We start from the raw sequence: 26842 nt of genomic DNA on the forward strand, positions 1-26842 counted from the left end.
ACAAATTGACTCTAAATGACCATAATCTATTATCACCAATAGGGTCAACACTTCTACATTAATGTCAATGGTTTCACTTTATCAAATCAAAAACCAGCACTTAGAATTAGAGATTTTTTATTTTTATTTTTAAAAAAAAAAGAAGAAAAAAACCAAAGCTGGTTTTGGAAACTAGATCCTGTTCGTTTCTTGATTATTTTTTTCTCTATATAAGTACTTCACTTATTTTCTTAATTCCCACCATCTCCTTTTCAACTGCTATAGTTCATACTACATATATACACATACCAATTCCTCTATATATTTCCCTTCTTTATTTTTTACAAAAAAAATGTCTCCAGCATTGGCAAAATCTGCTGAAAAATTGAAGAATGAAATTGAAGATTATCATAAAGGAGTGAAGTATTTGCATGAAAGTGGAATTCAAAAAGTTCCAAAGAAATACATTTTTCCTATTTCAGAAAGACCAAATTCTTATACTATAAATGGAAAGACACAAGTTGCTAGCAAAGGACACAATCTTAAGCTTCCCATCATAGATTTTGGTCAACTCTATGGTCCTAATAGAGCTCAAGTTCTTGATTCACTATCCTATGCTTGTGAAAACTATGGATTTTTCCAGGTAAATTGAGATTCCTTTGAAAGAAATTTCGTACTATGTCTGGTGACATAATTATTTTTTAGTCTGTACTAAAAAGAACATCATCTATTTATATATTTAGAAGTATTTTAACTCTAAACTTCATATATTGTATATTCTTAATGATATAATTTGATAGTCACAAAACTGTCCAACATCTGAAATATGAGATTTCTGATGGTAAGTTTGTCGAAAATGTTTCAAACAAGCCAATTTTTGACAGTTCCATTAGAAATTCATATTCTTGTTTTAGACCACAGATTTTAAGTACTTTTTTTTTAATCAAATCAAACATTATCATATTAATTGAGATGGAAAGAATATATTATTTTAAGAGGTTTTAAATGATTATGGGTCGACCCTACACAATTTTTACAGTACAATGATTGTGTACAACTTAATTAGTTGTATCTACCTTCTTTTTTATTTTTTTTTGGGGGGAAGGGGTTGTGGGTGGGATAACACAATTTTTGAGTTAATAGTTAATGGTAATAAGTAATTAGATCATTTAATTAACATCTAGAAATGCATTTTGAAATTATGATTTTAATGTTCTCATGCAGTTGGTAAACCATGGAATTCCAGAAGAGGTAATAAAAAACATGGTGGATGTTGGAGGAAGGTTCTTTGATCTTCCATTAGTAGAAAGGGAAAAGTACATGACAAATGACATGACAACACCAGTTAGATATGGGACAAGTTTTAATCAAACAAAAGATGGTGTCTTTTGTTGGAGGGACTTTCTCAAGTTGGTTTGTGACCCCCTCCCTAATGTCCTTCCTCATTGGCCTTCTTCTCCCTCTGATTTTAGGTAAGAAGAAAAGTTCTTTTAGTTTATACTATTAATATGTATAAATTGAGTTCGAATTTTGAAGCAACGGTAAAATATAGTGACAATATTTCAATAATGAAATCAGTCATTGATACTTGTGTCAAGATAGGTTGCTTACAAAACACGTTCCTCTAGCTAGGATATAACATTTCCTTGAACTCTGTGTAACTGAGGAGATGCTTTATGCATCAGATTGTCTTTTTTTAATGCATATAAATTAAATTGAAGTTTTTGAACAACAATAAATTTGCCTCCATATAATCTATAGGTTACGATTTCAAGCCGTAGAATCATCTTTTCACAATTACAACCCTCTAGTGTGTGGCCGTTCCTCGAACCCGGTGTAATTCTACTTCGTGCTCTAGAATGACTTTTTAACTTATAAATTATACTCCCCTTTCAAGTTTTCCATTATATTTTCTTCTTGCATGGTTACAAACCCCCTAGCCTTAACAACAAACCATGTAGTAGATCATTTGTTCATGATGTACGTAGTAGTATTATTTTATAAGGGTCATTATCATTATACTATGTTTTAATCTATTTGTATTAATTATTTATTTTAAAGCATTTTAAAAAGTTTTTTTTCCTTTTTTATAATGTATTTTTTCTTTTTATCTTTTTACATGATATGTCTACATATAATTTAATTTAAGACCAGATAATTCAAAAGTAATCTTAATTTTCTTAGATTTTATATCTGATAAAATCAGACAAACAATTTAAAATATAAGAAGTATAATTAAACAAGTTTAGATAATTCTTTTTAACATTTTGTATTGAATTTTAAACAGGGAAATGGCAGTTGCATACTCAAAAGAGACCAAAATCTTATTTATAAAGTTAGTGGAAGCCATCCTAGAAAGCCTTGGAATTAATGTTGCAACAAAAAACAAGACACAACAAAATGATGATGATGATGAAGAAATGTTAAAAGAATTTGAAGATGGAAGCCAGCTAATGGCTATCAATTTTTATCCACCTTGTCCTAATCCTGATTTGACACTTGGAATGCCACCTCATTCTGATTATGGATTCCTAACTCTTCTTCTTCAAGATGAGGTTGAAGGTTTGCAAGTTAAGTGCAAAGATGATTGGGTCACTATTCAACCTATCCCTGGTGCTTTTGTGGTCAATGTTGGTGACCACCTCGAGGTAAGAGATATTTTTCGAGTTTAACTTTTATAAATTGACATCGAATCAAAAGACTTATAATTATAAGTTGATCTCTAATAGAGAGATTTAAGATTGAAATTATATAAGTTTTGTCTTTAGCTAGCTAGGTCTTGTCGTTAAATTCATTAGATGTTTGACCACCTCGAGATACGAGATATTTCGAAATTTAACTTCTATATATTGATAATATATTTTAAAAAGTTACAAAATATTAGATCACGCTACAAATAACTATAGTTGATATATACAGAATCAAATTTAAAATTTAAATTTTATAAGTTCATTATTTTAAGTTCTTAATGTTGAACAAATTAGACGTTTGGAATTATACGTCCAAGATTTAAAAAGTACCACCAAAATTCTTTAGTAATTCTTTAATTTCAATATTTCACTTGACATGTTTAAGATTACAAAATTTAATAAGCTTTTTAGTACATTATACACATCTGTAGTATAAACGATAAGATTCAAAAACCTTTCTAATTACTTCTTACAATCCAAAATAATTGATGTTTTACACAATCAAGAAGGTATTTAATTCTTTTCTCAAATTTTCCCTTGACATATTCCTAATCTAATATACAAATTTAATTATGTCAACCTAAAAAAAAGAAATCATAATCAGGAATATTTTAGTAAAACTTCTATTAATTTTTAGGGGTGAGTAAATATCTTAATTCATGTGCTCAAGCCTAAAATATCAATGATTTTAGATCAAAGAGAATACTTTAATTTTGTGATCAGTCAAATCAAAACACATAAAGTGAAACAAATGTTGTACCATCAACCACTAATACTAAAGCACTAAACTATTAACTCAGATAAAATTCCTTTACTTTTATTTTCATTTAAACTTGGAATTTCATAATTTGACATGATTTTTTAATTTTTATTTTTGCAGTTATTTAGCAATGGGAAATACAAAAGTGTATTACATAGAGTTCTTGTAAACTCTTTGAAGTCAAGAATTTCAGTGGCTTCTTTGCATAGTCTCCCATTCAATAGCATAATAAAGCCATCACCTAAATTAATTAGTGAAACAAATCCAAGACTTTACAAAGATACAAATTTTGCTGCATTTCTTGAGTACTTAAAATCTTGTGATTCCACGAACAAAAGTTTCCTTGAGACAAGGAAGATAACATGAGAAAAAATAATCAATCAAACAATACTAGAAAAGTTCAATTTTGATTTTCATAGAAGAAGAAGCAACGGTTCACCAGCCATTACAGTTGATCTTTCATCAATGATTCTTTTCGTTGCAATTCTGACGGTTGACCTTTCAATATAAGGTCACGACGAGACAAGCCCTTTATCATTATGATAAGTGTCAAGTGAAAGTGCAGTGAAAGAATCGAAACAATTTAGACATGTTTTGTGTATTTTGACTTTTAAATTATTAGTACTTGTTTAATTTTTTTGATTGGTTAGATCAATTATTATAAGAAATTATTGGTTTGGTATATAGTTCACATCAAGTTAACGACATATCTATTTGTATTGAGATTGTAATAGACGTATATACAATAGCTCTAGCTTCTTTCAAATCATTTCTTTTCCAAGGAATCTCCCCTCCTCTTTAATTTCCTTTGTAATTGGTGCTATTTTTATATTTTGTTAAATAAGGAAAGAGAGATTATTTATTTCTTTGTATTCATGTATTTTGAGGTAGTGGTAAGGTCTTGCGGAAATAACCTCTTTATCTTCACGAGATAATGGTAAGGTCTACGTATATTATACTCTCCTCAGACCCTACATAGTGCGATTTCACTGGATTTCTTCTTCTTGTTGTTATATATTCATGTATTTTGAAATTAATTAACCAAATATTTATAATTCGGGAATCCTAAACTAAAGCTCTTTCATTTAATTGGTCTTATATATCGGCATGTGTGTTGGACATGAATAAAAATTAGAATTGTTTTTGAATTTTTATAAGTGAACTGGAGTGAATATTGTTAAAAAAAAACATTTTTTTGGAGTTTATTTACTGGAATTAATCAATTGGAAAATTTCAGACCAATTTTTGAAAATTTGAAAATATTTGAATATTATATATTCAAAATTTGATCACATTTTATGATCAAACATATATACGAAAATAAATTTTTAAAAACTACTCTCTAGATTTATGATCAAACATTAGATTAAATATTTCACATTAAACGTATAAATTAAAAACACTTTTTGATATTCCACGTCACTTTGCCGTGGCCAATTTACCAATAGTAAAATGACAAAATTCTCTTCAAAAGCCACTGAAAACTTAAAAAACATCGGCGTATGACTTTTTTTGAGAGTTGAACTTCGAATCAGTTTTCAAATATCATTTTTTACTTTAAAAATAAAATTATTTTATTTTAAAATTAATAATAAAACGTGGTCAAACGCCAAACTTTAGGTCAGTTTTGGAAATTTTAGCTAGCTTTTGACCCTAAATTTTCAAATATTCTTAGCAAATTATTTTTAGGTGAAGTTTCACCATGTGTTTGGACACTAATTTCCCAAGAATATTTGATTGTATTAAAAAATATTATTTTGTACTGGTAAGTTCTTAAAATTATTAAAAATATTCATAAGTTTGTATTATCATTTTATAATGAAAATGTTCGGTTAAAAAAAATCTTACAATATAACTAATAACATCAACAACAACAACAAAATAACAATATGGGTAAGAGCAATACATTAATCACATTAAAAACAAATTGTTCTTTATTCTCAATCTTGTCAGTCAAACTATTAATTTTTGCACGATGTAGTAACAAACTATTTTTTTTTATAATAGATAGAGATGCTATTTTTGGTTGGCCACGTTATCGGAGTAAGTTGGTAGATAAATATTAGTTGGATATAATAAATGAAGGGTGTTTTTATAAAATATTAGGGTAATTTTTAAATTTTTAAAAATTTTCAAATATTAGAATTTTGCCCAAATACTAGTTTTTTGTAGAATCCCCAGACCCTACGATGTGGGATTTCACTGGGTTGTTGTTGTTGTTGTTACTAGTTTTTTGTAGAACTTGGGAACTTAGGATATTTGTCAAATATATTTGCCAAGTAATGGTGTAACGACCCATTAGGTCGTTTTGAGAACTAGAACTTTTTATTTCATAAAAGACTCATCCCGTAAATTTTTAATGAGTATTTTGAACTATTCGATAACTATGGTTATTTAATTGAGGGGTGAATTTAGATAACTTATTTAATTAATGGGCTAAAGGGGTAATATATTTAATACTCTATACCACTTATTTTATATTTATTAAAATAAGTTAATAGATTTTGTCATTTTTAATACATAAGAGATTTAGAAAAGAAAAGACAAAGGAGAAGAACTCATCTTTGCGACGACAATAACCAAACAAGGAAAAACCAATTGCTTCAGGTAAGATGTGTACCTCTATTTCCACCATTAATTATTACCACTAAATTATGGTGTGTGTATGTGTATATATAAATATATATATATATGGGTGTGTGTGCGCGCGCGCGAACGTGCGTGTGTGTGTGAGATATAGAGTGCTAGTTTATTGATGGACAAAAAAAGGCAGTCCGGTGCACTTAAGCTCCCGCTATGCGCAGGGTCCGGGGAAGGGCCAGACCACAAGGGTCTACTGTACGCAATCTTACCTTGCATTTCTGCTAGAGGCTGTTTTCAAAGCTTGAACCCGTGACTTCTTGATTACATGACAACAACTTTATCAGTTACTCCAATGCTCCCCTTTAGTATATTGATAGGCAATGAATTGAAATTGAAGGTTAGTGGTAACGTGTACCTTTAAGGTTGGGTAGATGACTTTAGTGGCAATTATTGGCTAATAATGGCCAATGATTGCATGATTATAGTTGGAATGACTAGGGGATATACGGTTGGGAATTTGTTTCTGTAAATTGTCCGTCGCATGGAATTATGTCCACTGTCCAAATTGTTCTTCACGATTTTTTAGATTTTTCTTATAATTATCACATTATAATTCAAGTTTTGATATATTAAGATAGGTAATTAAATATTAGGTATAATATATTATACGAATATCATTAGATTATGTTATTGGGGGAATTGAGGCTTAATCATAGGCCTGAGTTTTAGGAAATTGATTATAGCATTGAGTGAGTTATTGGGTCTAAGTTAAACATATATATAATATGGGTGTCTATGAATTTGTTTACATACGAATATTGTATACTTGTTAGATTGGGAACGTCCTGAGGCATCGAAGAAAGGGAAATCACCGATAAATTAGCTTGCTTGACTTTCGATTCTTCGGTTGAGGTAGGTTATGGTTTATTCTATATCATAGATAGCATCTTAATAACGATTGATAGTCATTGAGTAATGTGTGAAGTTTACTATGCATTTAATTGTTGTGGTTTGAATGGTTGATATGTTGTTGTGATTGGTCTGCAATCCCAAAATCGTAAAATTCATAATCTTGAATTTGTCTTATCAAAAGTGATGCCTTGAAAGAAAAAGGCTTGATGAAATGTTGTTAATGAAGTGGAATATGATAATAAAGAATGATAAATTAATTATATTTGGATCGGGTGTCACGTTCCGACATGGTACATTTGGATCGGGTGTCACATTCCGACATGGTATATTTGGATCGGGTGTCACATTCCGACATGGTATATTTGGATCGGATGTCACATTCCGACATGGTATATTTGGATCGAGTGTCACATTCCGACAGGGTACATTTGGATCGGATGTCACGTTCCGATACAGTATATTTGAATCGGTTTTCATGTTCCGATACGGTACATTTGGATCGAATGTCATATTCCGACATGATATTATTGGATCGGGTGTCACATTCTGACATGATAAAATATAAAGAAAAACATATTAAAATTAATCTACCCAATCTCAAATAACTTATTTTCCAAAAGAGCGTGGTGTGGAGGCCTGAGTCCTCATGTATACTTTGGATATTGTTGACTGATTACATAATTATTTCATTGTGTTGTCACTTGATCTTGATCTTGTTGTTTTCCTCCTGTTAAGTGTTATAGTTGATTTCCTACTTACTTTATGCATATTGATTTCTATTTCGAGTCGGTCGATGAAACCTACTGAGTACATGTTGCCCCATACTAACCTCTACTTGTATTTTTCTTTGCTTTATTTTGTGGAGTGCAGTGAGTGTACCATCTACTTCGATTCACCCTCAGCTCTAGCTAGTCTCTGGTATATCAGATCCCAGGGTGAGCTATCCTCCTAGTTCGTGTTGGATTCTCTTAGTCATGACATGATGTCCTTAGTTTTCAGACACAAACTAGTTTATTTATCTATTTTGGTGTTTGATACTCTTAGACTTGATATTTTGAGATTAGATGTTCTTGATGTGATGACTTTCAGATTTTGAAGAACGTTATGTAGTAAACTCTTGTGGATTGTTATTTCTTACTTTCATAAGTTTGAACTTCCGCAATATTGTCGTGTTCTATGAATTGAATCGCTAATATAAGTTGAGGTTTGTATCGTTGGTTCTCCCACGTAGGAGGTTAAGTGTGGGTTTCACTAATGGCCCATTTTGAATCGTGACAAATGGCAAGTTATATGGCCAAACACTAGTTCTCAAATTTTTTTCACGTTTTTCCCAAAAAATATTTGGGGCCACACGTTAGAATAGTGTTTGGTTCTTCTAGTCTTATATATGTTCACGTAGCAAAAGATCATGACCAATAAGCTTTGAATAGAACTCTCAATTTAAACCCAAGTTATATGGCCAAACACTAGTTCTCAAATTTTTTTCACGTTTTTCCCAAAAAATATTTGGGGCCACACGTTAGAATAGTGTTTGGTTCTTCTAGTCTTATATATGTTCACGTAGCAAAAGATCATGACCAATAAGCTTTGAATAGAACTCTCAATTTAAACCCAAGAAAAACATTATAATAGTGATTATATTATTTTTTGTATAAGCCATCAACTTCATATTTGAAAATCATGTTTGCCATCACACATGTTCATTGTATTTGTTTCATTTGGAGATAATGTGCACATTAACAAAAATGGACAAAACATTCACAACTACATGTATCTTCTAACAAAGTTATATATATATAGAAAGAGAGACGGGTGCAGTTCAGTTGGCAAGCTATATACCTTAATGGTGGGTGTTCAAATCTCACTATCCCTTCCCCAAAAGCCCCCCACTCCACTCAAAAAAACAGTGAGTGCATTGAAAATTTATAAAAATAATAATTATTAAAAAAACAATATATATATACACACACCACTAATTATTTACTTTATTACGTCATCTAAAAACACTAATAAACACATAATTTTATCAAGAAGCTGGTTCGATATTGATTATACATATATATTTAAAAAAAGGGTAACTTTATATATAATATGTAATTTTTCGAAAATGAACTAAAATTAACCGTCAAGTCATCGTGAATTGGGAACTTTTTATAGTGTAGTATTGACAATGTGACTAAATAAAGTGATTAATTAAGTAATTAATTAGGATTGAGTTAACCCACGTATCACTTAGAAGATTCCAATTTTCTTACTTGGTTAGTGTTGATACAAGAACACGGCCAAATACTTCCCCTTGTTTTTCCTCATCAAACAATTGAATTTCTTTCTTTGGTTTCATAGTAAAGTGTCCATTCAACTTTTGACACCAATATATTTATCTTTAATCAGAAGATTTAGATTGAATTTTTGAAAATAAAAAGCCTTTTAAGTATTGAACATTTTATCTCCCTTTCAGAAACGAATTCAATGTGTGAAGTTTATGGAACCTATCTGGACCTCAAGTTAATATACACTATCAAATATTTAATTTGTGGAATACTTAATAAAACATATAGAATGTATGAACAAAAATTACTCGAGTCACGTGATCCATAAATGATACTCTAAGTATGCCCTTACTCCCCTCACCCTCCTAGCGACAAATCTAGTATTTAAATTCATCAGATTCAAAATTTATTATTTATTTGATGAATTTTTAATATATATTTAAGATCAAAATCAAAGTTATTGTGTCTAAATGAACTCGCAATAAGTACTCTACATCTATTTCTGCGTGATGAATTAGCCTTAAACAAAGTTATAGTAATCGAGTCAATAAATTTCAAATAATTGACCAGTTAATTAAATTGGTGGAGGATAAAAGGATCTCCTTCAATTTCCTCCTCACTCCTCATACGTTGACCAGTCTTTATAGACTGCCACATTTATTTATTTTTCACAAAAGGAAGCTATAAAGATGATAAAATAATTACATTGAATATTTATATATCTAGAAATTTTTCTCTCACACACAATTACCCAATGTGGTATATTATTCAAGATTTGATATTGTAGTCAACACTACTAAGTTAGTAAATGATCAAACATATGTATCTTTTAAAATGTATTTTTGTGAATTTTTTTATGTTTTTAAATGTTAAACGACAGTAGCTAGTCTAATTGTTTCAACAGCTACATTTGCACAACTTTTAAAAATTGAATCTAAATTTAAATCATAGCCTAAAAGGAATATTTGAGTAAATCGACCACAGAACTCTTAATTCATATGGACCAAAAAAGTCCTCATATGAACACTTACAATGATTTCTCAACTTAAAATGTACATATACGAACACTTAAACAACATAAAGGGATCTTTACATAAATAACTGGATGGATTTATTATTTATTATTTTAATTAATATACGTAAATTATATATTAACAATATCCTTTTTTTTGTACACATTATACATGAGTTGCACATAACGTAATATATTAATTTTTAAATTATTAAAATTAAATCAAATCTCATAAAATATATATTTATTGATTTGGTTGTTATCGATTTCGATTTGATTTGGATTGATTCATTATCAACCATACATAAAAATATAAGAAATGATTCATTCAAATAGGGGAAAAAGACAACAATTCATTAAAAAAAATGAATTGTCTTCATGTCATTTTGAATTTTATAATTCTTATACTAGAACCCAATTTTGTTTAACTTTTTTCCAATTTGTTGGTCCCCAATTATAAGTCTCGTTGACCACAACCTATATAGGAACTAGGCTATCTACCGCTTTTAAGCCTATTTGCATAGGTTAGTGCACTAATTTGTGTTCAATAATCCTAAACAATACAAACTTACTGAATAATGCATAAGCTACTGATATTGTTGCACAAATAAAAAACGCATTAAAGTGCTTCATATTTTGCATAAAAAAATATTTAAGAAAATATTATATTATGTATATATTATTAAAAAATATGTATATAATTTATCGATTCAATTATTTCTTCACGTTTAACGAATATTGGACAAACTATTTTTTAGTTTGTTAAGAACGGACATTGTGTGCGCAATCATGAGGACACATTTGTCATAATAGCTCAAGAAATTTTACTCCTTTTGTCAATGTAGGAGAAGCCCCAATCCTATTTTTAGGATAATTTTTTAAAAACAAAACATGGCATCTGAATTTAATTTTTATGCCATAAGTGGCAAGTTATTATTGGCTGATGAAGGAATTGTCAAAGTAATGTATTAAGCCATATTGTATTTTTCCTTTATCTAATCCTCTCATGTGTGTGGGGGATCCAACTATCTAATTTTTGTTTGGTATTTTTAAAGTGAAAATAATTCATCTTGTAAATATCATCATTCTAATGCTCTAATTATTTTGTCACTTTAATCTTCTTAATAATACTCTCCAATATTTGTTTGCAATAACATCAAGTTTTTGTGCATATACGTTTTGTTGATTTGGTCCCTTTTAAAGTTTCTTGAAAAAATAAATTGCAGTGTAATTCCGAACACTCCTTATCTCTAGCTTTTTAGGTGGATAGAAGCTTGACTAAAATAACTACCAAGTCTCAAACCTCTAAAAAAGAATTGAACCCTTTCCCCTATTCTTGCTACAAAAATAAATATTGGAGCAAAAAAGTATATACTCACAAACAACTTCATAATTAAAATAAAACATTTTATTTAAAAAAAGCATACCAATGGCTCACATCCTATCTTTTGCAGCATCTTGGTTGGGACAAGTTATAATAATTGGAACTTGAGAGAGTAATCGAAGGAGTAGTATTTTCGAGTGGCCAAACAATAGAACACGCCCTTGTTCTTTTCATGAAACATTGGGAAATATATCTTGTTTTCTAAACCCCGTGCAACACATGATTTCAAATAGCAACCTCCAAAGCTCACAAACAATGTTTTATTATTACCAAAACTTGTAATTTGTTTTCTCTCCAATACCCTTCCATTCATTTTGTACCTCCAAACTTCAACTTTACCTTCTTCCTGAGTTAAAAACACAGGTAACATTCCTCTATTATCGATATCTTTTATCATGTAAACCTCTCTAATTGACTTTTGCTTTTTACGCGAAAAGGAATTCCCATAAAATTCCCAGGACGGTGTCCTGCAGAGTTTTCCTTGATGGTTAGTATTCCCAAATTCCCTTTATCTCCCAGTACGTAGACAATATTATTTTTGTAAAATATTGGATTATTACATCCGGTTAACGTAAACAACCCTTGGGTATTTCTTGATTCGTTAGGAAAATAATGATACGTTCATGTAGTATCCCAACTTTAATGATGTATACATCTGGGGAGAACCATCCACGTTGAAACCAACAACAAAACAACATGATGAAGATGAGTCTGGAGGATACGAAAACGTCCAAGCAGAGAAACAATTGTGTATCATTGACAGGTCAGGGAGTTCAATTATGTCATTGCTTTTGGGATTGAAAAAGAACATACCACGATTTCCATGACTCATGAGCAACCAATCAGCTTTTGAGCCCCAAATTCTTGAACCCCTTAATTTTGAAATAATCGTTATCTTGTGATCAGGAATTATTAGGGCATTGTACACCGGATTGAAGAATTCTACAATGCCTGTTTCTTTATGTAAGGTCACCAAAAAAGGTGATGGCGAATCATCATCATCATGGTGTAGCTGTAGCTGAGGTGGGAGAGGATCTTCGCGCCATGCTTTACAAACAGCACGGAAGGCAAAGTAATCGCCAGCTACGAGACGTGATGATATTGATTTGAGTATGTCTGTTGAAACTTGGTTAGACCATAAATCAGCATATTTTGCATACTCCATTCTTAGAGAGATTTTTTTTTAATTCATATATTTCCCAAGCAATGGAATAATAACTTGAGAGCTTAAATAATGTGAAAATTACACAAGTCCGACTAGAATTGGGAAAGTACTTGTTACCTTATTTAAACTAGAATTGGGAAAGGTACCTTATTTAAACTAGAATTAGGCTTATGGAAATCCCAATTATTTACGAGAAAGGAAAACAAATTACTTTAGTTACTTATTCTATTTGAAGTATGACTAACTTGTTTTATTTAAATTGATGATTCGTATAAACTTATTAGTCTATTAGTTTCATTGTATTCTCAAGAGACTCATTGAAAATTTGAGTTGATTGTATTTTAAATTATAAGTTCATACCTACTATTTATTTTTCCAAAAAAAGAATGAAGTTGGAAGAACACAAGAAGGATTATGGTCGACCTCCTTTTTCTACACAACCACACCCTTGGCTTGTTATTTTACATGGACAAAAGATGCAAGAACAAACTTGTTACAGCATATCAGAGAATAAGTATACCTGAGCTTCGATATACAAAAATATGTGCTTATTCTCATGGGTGGCTTGTGTGTTACTCAATTATCATTCTGACGCTTGTTACCTTTGGAATCCTAGTTCAAATGACAAAATTCAGCTTCTACCACTCCCTAAGTACAATTGTCTGAGGTGCCTCTTGTCTGCACTACCTCATGATCCTGAATGTCGTGTTGTATTCCTAATTAATGAGACTAATCATGATGATGACGATGACACTGATGAGGATGAGGATGAAAATGATGACGACGACGACGAAGATGACGATACTCAGAGGATGAGGATGTTTATAATCTAGAATATCATAAACAAGATCTCTCCAACTTAATGAAGATGACGGCGTTCAATCCTGGACTTTTCTCAAGGGGAAAATCTATGGATTAACATTTCAAAAGTTAATTGTAGTAATATCCGATCTAGATCATGGATCAGGACTAGTCAAAATCCAACAACTATTGATTAATCAACCCAATTATGAAGATAGAGAGTTGTTAGACATGTCAACATCTGCGCGATACTTCGTACAATCCAATGACAACAATGAATTGTTTTGTGTTTTGAAGAGGTATTTTGGTAAGGAAATGAATGAGGTATACGTTTTTCAAGTGTTTCTATTAGATTTTGTAGAAAAAACATGGGTAGAGTTGGAAAGCATCGGTGAAACTGCAATTTTTATAGGTGATAATGGAGGAATGAGTTGCTCCACACGAGGCACTAATCTTGACAAAGAATCCATCTACTTTACTCAGGTTGCTGATTGTCATCTTTACATCTTCAATTTGAAAACAAAGACGATAATGACATCCTTTCCATGCCAACATGTTAGCAAGAAATACTCGTGGTTAAGCTGGTTAACGCTTTGAGCACCATTGTCTTTAATTAATATATATTTTTGTTGTTTCAAATTTGTTTAATCTTCATGTTGTTCATTAATTATTCTTTTAGTTTGTTGATCAATTTCACTTTCATTCAATATATATTTACTATTATATAGGGGTAATTTCACGAATGGTCAATCAGTTTTCATTTTATTGTTCCTCTTAAATTTACTTTTTAGTTGATCTGTGCAAAATTTAGACAACATTGAATGATTTTATATGATTAAACAAATAAAAAATGACTTTATTTAGTAACCTTCAAATTTAAATGGCTTTATATAATAAATTAAAAAAAAATGATAAAAACTTGTGTCTCAACTGAATGTACATAGTCAATGAAGAAAATCCTTCGAGCAGAGACGAAAACACTAGGTGATTCTTCTCATACGTCATAGTCTTGGTGGACATGATTACCTGTCACCTGTTGTTGGTGGAAAGTAACAAATATCCTGTGGAATTAGTTGAACTGTGCGAAACCTGATGGCTTATTCTTTTAGATATGTTGCGGCATGATAAAAGAGGACAAAGTCTGGGATATGAGCTACCAAAGTTTATAGTACATACAGATCTGCTATATTTCTACCAAAGAAAACACAGATTGTGCCATTCTCATATGTTAGACCTATTAGCTCAAGTAATTTCTACCAAAGAAAAATTAGGATATGATAAACGCCTATGATAGACTATCAGAGATTTTTTAAAATTTTTATTTTATATAATTTTGATTGTTACAAGTCTCTTATTTTTTTGAGTTCAAAATAGTACCTTATAACTTTGTTGAAAGTCTGATAATAAGTATCAATCAAACGTTTTCTCTATGAGATATGTATAATATTTTTTTTGATATATTTATATTAGAAAATGTTCCCTTTAATTGGACGAGATAAGTAAAGCAAGATATCAAGCAGAAGGACTAATATCTAGAGAATTTATTTTGAATTATGTATATAATAACTTGGATATAATTTAGTATTATATCTTATATTTTTTAATAGACATGAAAAGAACTAAAACAACAGTTAAAATGTGACGAACAAGAAAAATTTAAAGAAGTTACTTTGATTTATGTATTTAAAGAAAAGGTCTGTACATTTTTACAACTTTTCTTAGATATTGACAAAGTTTCCTCATCTTAAATTTCAATTAGGCTTTTGCAGATTATTATTTTTTTGACTTTATAAGTACATCATTTAAACATTTGCTACATTTTCAATCTTAAGATAATTATTTGGGCTGAAAGTGGCCCAAAACGCAGTACCAAGGTCCAAGGCTTGTATCTGTGAATACAAAAGAAGTTAGACAAATTACTTAAATACACTATCTATTTTATCATATTCTTTAAAAACTCCTCCTGTAAGAAAATATTTCAAGAATCCTTGTTTTCCTCTTTCTCTCTCAAATTGTCAATTTTCAGATGAATAACTTTTTACCTTCCCACTTTCTTTTTTATTGTTCTAAATCTACACCTAAATTACAGCCTCTATTTCAGTTATTTTGATATTACAACCTCCATTTCAATCATTTTGATTTTCAAACGCCTTTTTCAAAGTTTCCTCATTAATTTCAAATTTTAAGAAAATTAGAAGTTCTTCATCCTCCCTACTGTCATTTTGTACACCAATTTCTCAAAAAAATTTGTTTGAAATCATTGTTTTTCATCTTAACGTCATGATACATATGGATTCTCGTCCATTTTTTAGTATTGTTCTTACCCAATTAGTTCCTCAAAATCAAAATCTAAAATCTTCAGATGCTGATACTCGTGAGTTTTATTCGGATGATAAAGATTTTCATAAAAATAAATCCAAACAATGGAACGATCCATTAATTATGAAAATTTGCATGAGAAGAAAACAAAGAAGGATGTAGGTTCAATTTTGAAATCCCCAGTTGAAAAATGACAAACAAATATTATGTGTCGTCATTTAAATGTTTTAATATTCTGGTTGGGTGAGCATAGAAAAGAGTAACAAAACAAACAACAAACCCCTGAACATGCAGATTATGTAAGAAAAATTGACCAGTACTAAAATTTAATATATTTTTTCATGGCTTATGTCCCCTGCTATATACCCTGCTATTTCCCTTGCGTATGCTTATGCCCTGCTATTTCCCTTGGTTATGCCCATGTCATTGCTTATGTCGGAAGTAGCATTGTGCTTGTATCTCAGCTAGGTTGCATTCCCTCTATTCATTTTGGATCCCTTGATGCTTCATGTCACGACCCAATTCTTTAGGTCATGATGACACCTACTATAACCCTCTAGTAGGTAAGCCAACCCGGAACTTCAAGTAATGGGTTTGAGGGAAGAAACTAAATAAGAATATCGAACTATAAAAGTAAACAGAATGAATAAGCGGAAGTAAACCAAAACATGTTTTAAACAACTAAAGATCCCTCCCAGAACCTGGAAGTCACAAGTATAGAGCTGCTACAAAATAAAATACGAGTACAAGTTCCAAAAGTAGACTGAAAATATATATAACAACTGGCTAGTCTCAGAATGCAAAATACGGACCATCCAAGCTGAAGGAGACAAGAATGATCCAAAAATGCCAAGTACTTACCCTAGTCTCCGAAGTTGACTACAACAGGCTCGATTTATCCACGATGATAGCTGGTGCTCGGTCCTGCATCACGAAAGTAGAGGCAGAGTGTAGTATAAGTACCAAGACAACAGGTACCCAGTAGGCATCATAGGCCGACTGAGCAGAAAAGGTAAAAACAATATGAAAAAAGAAGAATAGCCTAAATAGGAGTCAACATAAGCATCAAAAGGGGAAAGAGTACTACCTATGAGAACTACAGCTAACTATACCCAACTGGGCCCTCATAAGTCCAGCTGGGACACTCATGCGCAAGTTAAATAAAAACTCGGACGAACCCTCATAAGCTCACCGAGTACACAAAATAGCTACAACTACCAAGGCTAGGAACCAAGAATCTGCGATGTTAGGAGCCGAAGTACTATATCATTTCCAAACCTAGAATCTCTAAGAGTCAATCGATCTAGTGGTGACTTAGGGGTCGAGGCCGGGACTGGGACCCAGATGCTCACCCGAATGTTCAAAGTGGCAAAGGCCGGGACTGGGTACCCGAATGCCTGCCATAATACATAAGTGCGGTCGAGGCCTGGACTGGTACCAGGATGCTCGCTGTAACACGTTGATATGATCGAGGCCAGGACTGGATACCCGAATGCTCGTCATACTAGCAAGTCAGCGGAGGCCGGGACAGGGTACCCGGATGCTCCCCGATAATTCAGAATGGAGGCCGAGACTGGGTACCCGGATGCTCACAGATATTTATCCTATTGTGCCGAATATTCTCCTTTCCAACAAAACAATAATAGTATCGAGAATCTCCTTCCCAATGAGTCAACCAATATGTCGCCAAAATTAAAACCAGAGCCAAAGTCAACGATCATGAAATCTAGTGTTGCCGACGCATCACGAAAGTCACAATTATACCGAGTTATAGATGATGGTATTTTTAAGAGTAAGAGTAATGCCTAGCTAAGGCCAAACTACCAGGCACTAGCCCGCTACACCATTCTACAAGGATCTAAGTCTACCGGAGCGACGCCGGGACATCTAAAGCAAGTTTACATCCTATACTAAGGCCAACATACCCCACCGTATCAACAACATGATCATTCAACTCTCTTTATAATACTAACAAATAACGATAAGATACACATGCTTCTAAATATCTGAAAACCCGATAATAAGCCTAAAGCATGATTTCTAACACATAAGATATACAATCAAACTACCCAACCCAAATTCCAACTATTTCAACATGCTTTCACACATTTAAGCTCAATCTAAATAAAGGTAAAATTGTAGCCTACCTGTAGGCTAAACACGCGGGCTCTAAATCACTGTGCCAGAGCTTTTTCCTTCCGAACAGCCTCGGAACGCTGTCAAGTTGTCAAAAACAGAACCACAACGTTGGTATGATCGTTTAGACACTAATTTCATAATTTTTAGAGATAGACCAATTTCGAGGTCGAAAACGGGAATTGTGGGACCCACATACAAAATTCCGGATTTGACCCCCAAAATAGGTTCTAAACGTCACCTCAAGCTCACAAATCAAATTTATAACACAATTCGGGGTTGGAAATTACATAAGACGATCAAACAATCAATTTCCACATTTTCAAACTAAGAAAACAATATAAGGCAGCCTCTTTACACGTCGATTTCTTACAAACGAAAATCTTTCAATCAAAACAAATTACACCATGACATTTCTTGTGAAAAACCCCACAATCTAGCCTCAATAATTACTCAAAACGGAGTTATATTGACCAAGATACACTTCCAAAATTCTACAAAATTTCATTCCGAAAATGACTAAATCAGTAACTAAAAACGCATTTTTACCTCAAAAAAGCTTCTCGTCGCGTTTCTGAGATTACCACGAGATTCCTCACGAAATTCTCTTGAATTTAGACTCTTGAATCACCAAAATCGGGTTTATATAGGTCAAGAAACAATTACTCGAACTTCTTCAAAAACTCAATCCGAAAATGGACACAGCTGCAATTAAAATCGCAATTTTTACCTGAATCGGATGCTCTAAATTAGTTTTCAATCTCTCCAGTGCGTTCTCCATAAAAAACCTCACAATTTTTCCTTTTGAATCACCCAATTTGGAGCCCTAATGCTCTTTTGGAGAAATCCAAAATCTCCGACGGAGTGCTCGAAATTCGTTCGGAATCCGATAAAAATAAACCAGATATGCTACCCCACTAAATTCTATATTTCGGAATCAATGACGCATTAAGAATTCCTATACGAGATCATTTTATTAGATAGTGGATCCCACACCCAAGAGCTATTTTAAGCCATATTCCACAACGGGCCTCAATATTAGTCCGGAAGCCTTGAAAAGAGAACGAAGGGTCGTTGTAGACCAAAATCAACATCCCAGAACTAACTGCGCTGTCAAAATTTTCATTCGAGCGCGTTTTCCAAGAATGTTAACCAAAGTCAACCATAGGCTAACTTTCAAAGTCAAAAGCATCAAATGGCCCCAAACTCGTATCGATTGCCTCGATAGTCATTCCGACAGCGCTACTAACCTAATTTGGTCATTCCGGAGCTGATGGAACCATCAGAATTTGAATTCGAGATCTCGTTGACCCAAAACTCTAAAAGTCGCAACTAAACCAACTTAGGCCTTCAAAATACCAAAATGGACTCGGGACCTCTAAAAATTCAACCAATACTTCTTCTAGACCAAAAGCCATCTCCCGAATCCAATGGCGTCATTGGAATTCCATTCCGAGCATCGGAACTCCAAAAGTTGACCAAAGTCAAACCTTGGCTTAAAGTTCCTCAAATTCTCAACTCAAGGCCTCAAATCTTCGTTACAACTCCAAAACTGATTCCGTAAAGTCTCCTGAGCCTATTTCGACATTTCGGAGTGGCTGGAATCGACGGAATTCCATTCCGAGACCTGTAGCTCTAATTGACCTCAAATACCACTTTTTAATACTTAAAGCTTATGAAACTCAAATTTTTCAAGGACTTAACTTTTCATGAGATTTTCTAAAAATCAACACCAGATAACAATTAGAAACGACCCGAAGCATCTAAAGGGAGGGGTAAAATAATTATTTTACAAACATTCCAAAAAAATGACCTTCAGGGTAATTACACTTCAGCATAGAACTTTGGTTTAGATATAGAAAATAAAGTTGTGACTTTGGTTTAGATATAGAAGAAAAAGTTGTTAGAAAAGCAATATAATAATTTTAGCTTAAGGGCATAGAGTTTTTTCCCGATGAAAACTTAATGCGACAAAGTCTTTAAGCCATAGGTTGAATATCGATAAAGACAATGAATTGATAATTGATGAGAAGTTGGTTCTGTAACAATAGCATTGTTTTGAAAATTAACACATTTATAAGAAATTGAATTCCGGTAAAGACAATGAATTGGTAATTGATGTGAAGTTGGTTCAGTAGCATTGGTTTGAGAATTATCACATGCTGAGGAGTGGGAATGGTAGTTGTAGTTAGGGCTGAACACGAAAAATCGAAAAATCGAACCAAACCGATAACCAAACCAAACCGGAAAAAAAACCGACATTTATTTGGTTTGATTTGGTTTGGTTTTTAAATTTAAAAACCGACTATATTTGGTTTGGTTTTGGTTTCAAGTCTAAAAAAAACCGAAAAAACCGAACCAAACCGACTTTATATATACATATTTTAAAAATTAAATTTGTATATATATGTGTGTGTATTTTAATTTTTTTATGAAAAAATACAATTTATATTGAATTTTTATATTCTTGATCTTGGCCATGCTTTTGAATTATACTAGATTGGGTCAAAATATTTTGATGGACTTCTAATGAAATGAGTCCATCTTGCATGATTGGACCCAAAGTAAAAGTAAACAAAATGTGGACTTCATATCATCATTGCTAAGAATAATTATGCTCCTGAGTTTAGTTTTAGGAGTGACTATTCTTGGCAATACTATTTCAAATAAGTTTAAATTCAAATAGTGACTAGTGTCTACAAGGTGATTTAAAAACCGACAAAAACCGAAAAAACCGATAAAAACCGACAAAAACCGAATAGTAAAAACCGATATAGTTTGGTTTGGTTTGATTTGACAATTTGAATAACCGACTCAATTGGTTTGGTTATTTTTTAAATAAAAATCGATCTAAACCGAACCGTGAGCACCCCTAGTTGTAGTTATCTCCTTCCTGAAGGAAAAAACTAACATTTATATAGATTTTTGTAGTATGATTTTTAACACTTATATTTTATTTATCCCACTAGATTAGTTTCTATAAAAGTATAATTATAAACTTCTTTTGTTGTAGAATACTTCACAAATTTATACTATATTAAAAGATATTCATAAATGTTGTTTGAACTTTTTGTCATTCATTAAAAGTCTCTATAATAAATAAAATCGTTATTTACTATTTTTTCTCAAATTAAAAATTAAAATCAAATAATATTTTTTTTATTAGGTTTGTTCCATGAAAGTCCTAATACTAATCGACAAGTTTTTAAAGTCCAATTAATCGTCAATACTCTTATAAATCTAAATAACCTACTTCAAAATTATAAATCCTCTAAATCACTTAAAAGAAAGCAATAAAATATATAGACTATTATTTTCCTCTTTCAACTAATTGTAAGACTAAATGTTGTCACATGTGAGAGGGAAAGAGAAATTGGACGATAATAGGTTTTCATAATTGGACAATTGTTTGACTCTTAATAGAATTAATTATATGACTCTTTTTTAATTTTTACGCTAAGCAACACTTGAAGAAAAAAAACATTACGTAAATATTTGACTCTTATTTGTGCTTTATTACGTAAATATTAATTTAGTCATTTTGCTCATTATATATATTTTTCTTGCTAATCACAATATTAATTTGCTTAGTCAACACTCAATGTATGATTCATGTACCTTTGTAAAATATATCGTATTTTCATAATTTAATATGCGATTATACATGATAATTTGATACACGATTATACATCGTATTTTCTTGTAGTACTCGCATAATGTGTGATTTCAAAAAAGAATCAAATGTTACTTGGTAATTTCAGTAGTATCATTTGAAAAAAGATTTTCACATGACAATTTATACATAAAAGGTAAAAATAAGTAATAGAAGAAAAGAAAAGTTTGTAGGAACCATGACTATTTTATGACTCATCCAATTTAAGTAAGGTTGACTATTTTATGACTGATAAATCTAGAAAAATTGATTATTTAAATTATTTTTTTTACCTAATTACACTCCTTTATTTACCATATTTTTCATTACTCCATTCATTTCAAAAAAGTACAAAAACACCTTTTTTCCATCCGGATACATTAATTAGGGTTTTATGCATCAACAGGTAATACGTATCGGCAGGTAACATTTAAAGCATGATACATTGAACATACAGATAATTTATGAATCAGAATTAATGTATTCAAATTACTAAATTAATGTATCCGAATTACCATGTTTTTAAGAGGTTTTTGTAAATTGAAAAAGGGTAGAAAAAATAATAATTACCCCTTTTCACTCTGGGATTTAGGTAAGTTAAAAGAATGAAGAGAGACAAAAATTGGGTTAGATTTATTAGAAACGGGTTTGGGTGAGTTTTTTCTTATTTGATAAAAAAAATTATGTGGACCAATCAAAATTGGCCATTTATTTAGTTAAATTTCATGTCATATTTTTATTAACTGAAGGACATTTTTTAAAATCAAGAGGTGGGAAGAGGATTTTTTTTAAAATAATTTTTAATAGGTTGAGGCTATTTTTGAACCTTTTCCCATTTAAAAAGGACATTATAGTATAAAAATCTGTAAACAATTTTTTTTTTGCTGATTTTACGATTTTTGATTATTTTGTATATATATGTTTTTTAAATACAGTAATAATAATATAGAAGAAAATATGCAAAAAAATGATTTTTATTGATTTCAGGGGAAGTTGATTCCATAAGTAAAGTAACTACTCGTTTTTGCTTATTTTTTTGTATTTTTCCTTTTTCGCAGTGTTTGTATATTTCGGTATACAATAATTAGTGGGTACAATATTTGTATAATTTGCTACTGCGTTTGTATAATTCGCTACAGCGTTTGTATAATTATGTTTGTCATTATAGGTAATTAGGGAAACTATACTCATATAGAATAATTATGCTTAAAAGGTTTGTCATATATAAAATTTTCCATATTTTTATGAAGTATTAACTAAATAACATTTTTTAATAGACTAATAGGTGGAAAGAGGATTTTCTATTAAGGAGCTCCCCAATTTACAATTAAAAAATATTGATATTTTTTTTTTAAAAATTCAAATTAAAAACTACTAACTAATTATTACCCAACTATTTAAGTAAAACATTAACTCAAAAAATTCTAGGAAACAAAAATTAACATACCCAATAATAACAAATAATAAGCAACAAAACAATTAGACAGAAATTCTATAACAATCATGATATCTCGAATAGCCGGTACAAACTAAAGAAAATGTCACAAAAAAAATAAAAAAATAATTTGGACCGTCTTTTAATTGGTATCAAACGATCACAGACCGTCTTCATGGTTTGCCCATACTCAGATAATTTGGACTTGAAACCGTTTTATTGTTCACGTAACTATAAGAACAGTACTTTTGTTTTCCAAATAGAAAAAAGGGCTCTTGCCCTGATTCAAAATAGGAAAAACTATTTTTTTTTCAAATTTATTTACAGGACAATATCAATATGAAGAACAATTATCAAGGCTTCATTATCAGAGTCTTCAACTGTATAATTTTATTATTTTTTTTGTTCGGTAAAAATTGTCCAAAAGAAATAACAGGAAGGGAGTTCTGCAATCCTCCCGTAAGGATTCCAAGATCACCTTCATCCCAAAAATGTAAACACGATCGGATTATACGATATCGATAAAACAATTATTTTCATAGGAAAATAATCATCAAATAATTCGTGATACTGTAGAGAACAATTTTCTCACCCTAATATCTAGTTGTGATTGATAATCTCGTAAGCTTAGCGTTTGATTGATTGTAAATATAGGATTTCAACTTCTATAGAGTATATTTTTCTCACCCTAATTTCACGAAAAAAAATTCACGAAAAAATTATCCCACTAGATTAGTTTCTATAAAAGTATAATTATAAATTTGTCTTATTTTAGAATAATTCACAAGTTCTTTAAATAGAAGGAAACGCAAATTTCTTCCATCGGGTTGAAGGAAAAGCAATCAAATATTCGCACCACATTCAACCTCGAGTTCTTGTCAATCATCCTATGTTGCTAGTTGTTGCTCCTCATCTTTTTTTTAATGTATAGTTTTTTTTTCTAGAAATTCCTTAGGTTGCTAGAAATGTTCATAAAGTCTGAATTTGAACTATCATTTAAATTTAAGTTCAATCAACTTCAACTTTTTGCTTAACACCTTAGATCTAATATTTAATTTCGAAATCCCTAAATTTTAAATTTTTTGATTGTATTTAAAACAATGATCCTTCAGTCGATAGGACTGATTTAATTGTGTGAGATCAATACAACAGAAACTCGCCAACCTTTTTCCTCTCTTTAATAAAGAATATATAGAAATATACATAATTGAAACTGATAGAGACTATGTATAGCATCTATAAAAAAAACAAAAAAAAAAAAAGTGTATTCAAACTTATATATGTCTTTTGCAAGTAATTAGAAGTACAAAATAAAACTGTCAACTCATCCAACATAGATAAATTGTCATTTTCCATTTGCAAAATGGGAAATTGATTACAAACATTAAAATGAAAAAATAAGTTAATTAGTAGTTGTTTTGATTTTTATCATCATCAGTCTCCAAATTATCATCATCATTAGTATTAGGTTCATCACACATTGGAGTTGTGTAGTAGAAAGGGCTAAGCACATATTTGAGCAAATCCCGGTAAATCACCGTTGGACGGAGGAGCTTTACGCCGGATTTTCCTCCGGCAAAGTCGGTGGCAATGTTGCAAACAGGGTCAGGTGAAGAAACCAATCTCACAAAGCAATTTTGTGGCTTAATTGTTTTGCCATGACAAGTTTGGTTAACAATTAAGTCAAAAATTCCGGCTTCATCTGTGAGGTCACTTCCGTAATACATTACTCTTCTTCTTTCATCCAGACATGTCAGAGATACTATGCTACCTGCACGAGATTCGAAACAAGTTAAATTTTTTAAGTATAGAATGAATGTGATTTTGTATGCCTGGTGTGACAAAACCGATCAAGATGGATTGAATTCATAAATAAATTATTATTGTCCCATCGAGGACATCGATCTGATAAAAAAAAGTAAGTTATTGTTTGGCGTTGCTCAAGCGTTTAAGGGGAAGTTGCACAATTGGCCTTTCGAAAAGGTTAAAAATGAGCTAAAGAATTGGTTATTTTACAATTCTCACAACTCTTAATTGTAAGATCTTAATTTTTTTGGTTTGTTTTCTTATAATTTATTCAATTATAAAATAAATAATTAAACTTTTTCTTCCTCTTTATTATTATAGTAATATATAACATATCGAACAAAAAATGTTTTTTATATAAATGTTTTAATATGATTTATCATGAGTAAATTTATGCTACATATTTAACTCAAACAATCAAATTTTTAGATGAATTGAATTTGGGTAGATCAATGTAGATTAACAAAGTGATCCGCTCAAACTTATTTAGATTAAGCAGATCATATTTTCATGAGTTAATTTTGTCAATGACCTGCCCAAACTTAACCATCGATCATATTAACGTGAACTAATTTGCTATTTCTAATATTTTACATTTTAAATTTCTCTTCTCGACCATTTAGAGGGTTTACTAGTGGTGGATTCAAGAATTGAATGATGAGTTTGTTAGAACAAGTGCTTCAGGAATGAACATTAGGAATGACAAGAAGAATTTTATATTTTCAGCCTGCTCCCCATAGACAGTGTTAAAAACAATTGTACATGTACATAAAGTTAAATATATATTTTTAAATATACCCTCTTAATTAATTCAAAACTCTCAACGTCTAAATTCTAAATCAGTTACGATAAATTACATACCTTTGATGGCCTTGGCACCATCAACCCATTCATTCCATCCTTGAGTACAATCTTGGCAAAGAACTTTGCCAGCAATATGCATAACATCCATTCCTTCTGAGGCTTCAATTAAATTAGAAAACACCAATATCAATGAAGCTATGAAAACAACCTCCATTTTCATATTTAATTCTCTCATAATTATTTTCTCGAAGGAATATTTGTTCAAAGACAAAAGATCATAACATGTATGCTTATGAATTTATAAATACATATATAGTGGTTTTACTTAATTTTTAAAAGAATTTTTTACTAAGAGTTATATATGTCATGGAAGGTCACTACTTATGACGTGCAAACCATAATTTTGCATTACACCTAAAGGCTTCTTTCTATGTGAGTGACATATTATTTTAATATTTTGATATTTCAGTTTATGTGACATTATTATTTTATTAGTATATTTCAACAAAAATAGTAATAGCACATTTTGAAGAAAAAAAATTAAATTTTTTTTTATCTTTAATGAGAAGTTTTTAGGTTATACAAATATTATATCATGTAATCAGAGGGGAGCTACAGTGTAGGTACGAGTTCAATTGAATGGAGCAGCTTTGGAAGGTTCAAATTTTGAATTTATCTTAAAAATCTTATTGACTATATATAACTTATTAATATAGAACTCAATAATTTAAAATGATTAAAATTTTAAATTTATAAACTTCAACTCCTAACTCTTTGTATCATTATGTTTAAAACCACAAGTTTTAAAAGTCTTATAATCATATAAATTTAATTTATAGCGCATTTAAGATCCCACGAGTTTTAAAAGATAAGCTTTTGTATTTTTTTAAATTTTGTTATCATGTCTAATTATATCACATAAATCAAAATTATAAAAAACAATTATTGTTTCGAGAGGAATATTAAAAGACTTGTCTCTTAGATAATTGTTAATTTTCTGATTACACAAATTATTTTAATTAATTTGATTATAATTGGGTTATCAAAAAAATAAAACTAAACATAAAAGAATAAAGCATGAGTGACTCTCACGTTTTACTTAAATTTTTTGTCAACGCTTCTACTTAGAATGTT

The 26842-nt window shown here is 30.8% G+C and overlaps 2 protein-coding genes across 2 annotated transcripts; one reads left to right on the plus strand and one right to left on the minus strand.

The window, feature by feature from the left end:
* The first annotated feature begins 240 nt into the window (after positions 1 to 240).
* On the plus strand, positions 241 to 4217 carry LOC129882062 (probable 2-oxoglutarate-dependent dioxygenase SLC1). Its single transcript, XM_055956196.1, has 4 exons — positions 241 to 622; positions 1204 to 1451; positions 2267 to 2627; positions 3550 to 4217. Exons 1-4 carry the CDS (start codon positions 332 to 334, stop codon positions 3793 to 3795), a joined length of 1146 nt encoding a protein of 381 aa, XP_055812171.1. The 5' UTR covers positions 241 to 331; the 3' UTR covers positions 3796 to 4217.
* Positions 4218 to 24504: 20287 nt separating this feature from the next.
* Positions 24505 to 25986, minus strand: LOC129881398 (pistil-specific extensin-like protein). The gene is made up of 2 exons (XM_055955607.1): positions 25766 to 25986; positions 24505 to 24869 (listed from the first exon to the last, which is right to left on the minus strand). Exons 1-2 carry the CDS (start codon positions 25941 to 25943, stop codon positions 24505 to 24507), a joined length of 543 nt encoding a protein of 180 aa, XP_055811582.1. The 5' UTR covers positions 25944 to 25986.
* Between the last annotated feature and the right edge of the window lie 856 nt (positions 25987 to 26842).

The sequence above is a fragment of the Solanum dulcamara genome, chromosome 3 (genome assembly GCF_947179165.1).
Source record: "Solanum dulcamara chromosome 3, daSolDulc1.2, whole genome shotgun sequence".
In the NCBI taxonomy this organism is placed as follows: domain Eukaryota; kingdom Viridiplantae; phylum Streptophyta; class Magnoliopsida; order Solanales; family Solanaceae; genus Solanum; species Solanum dulcamara.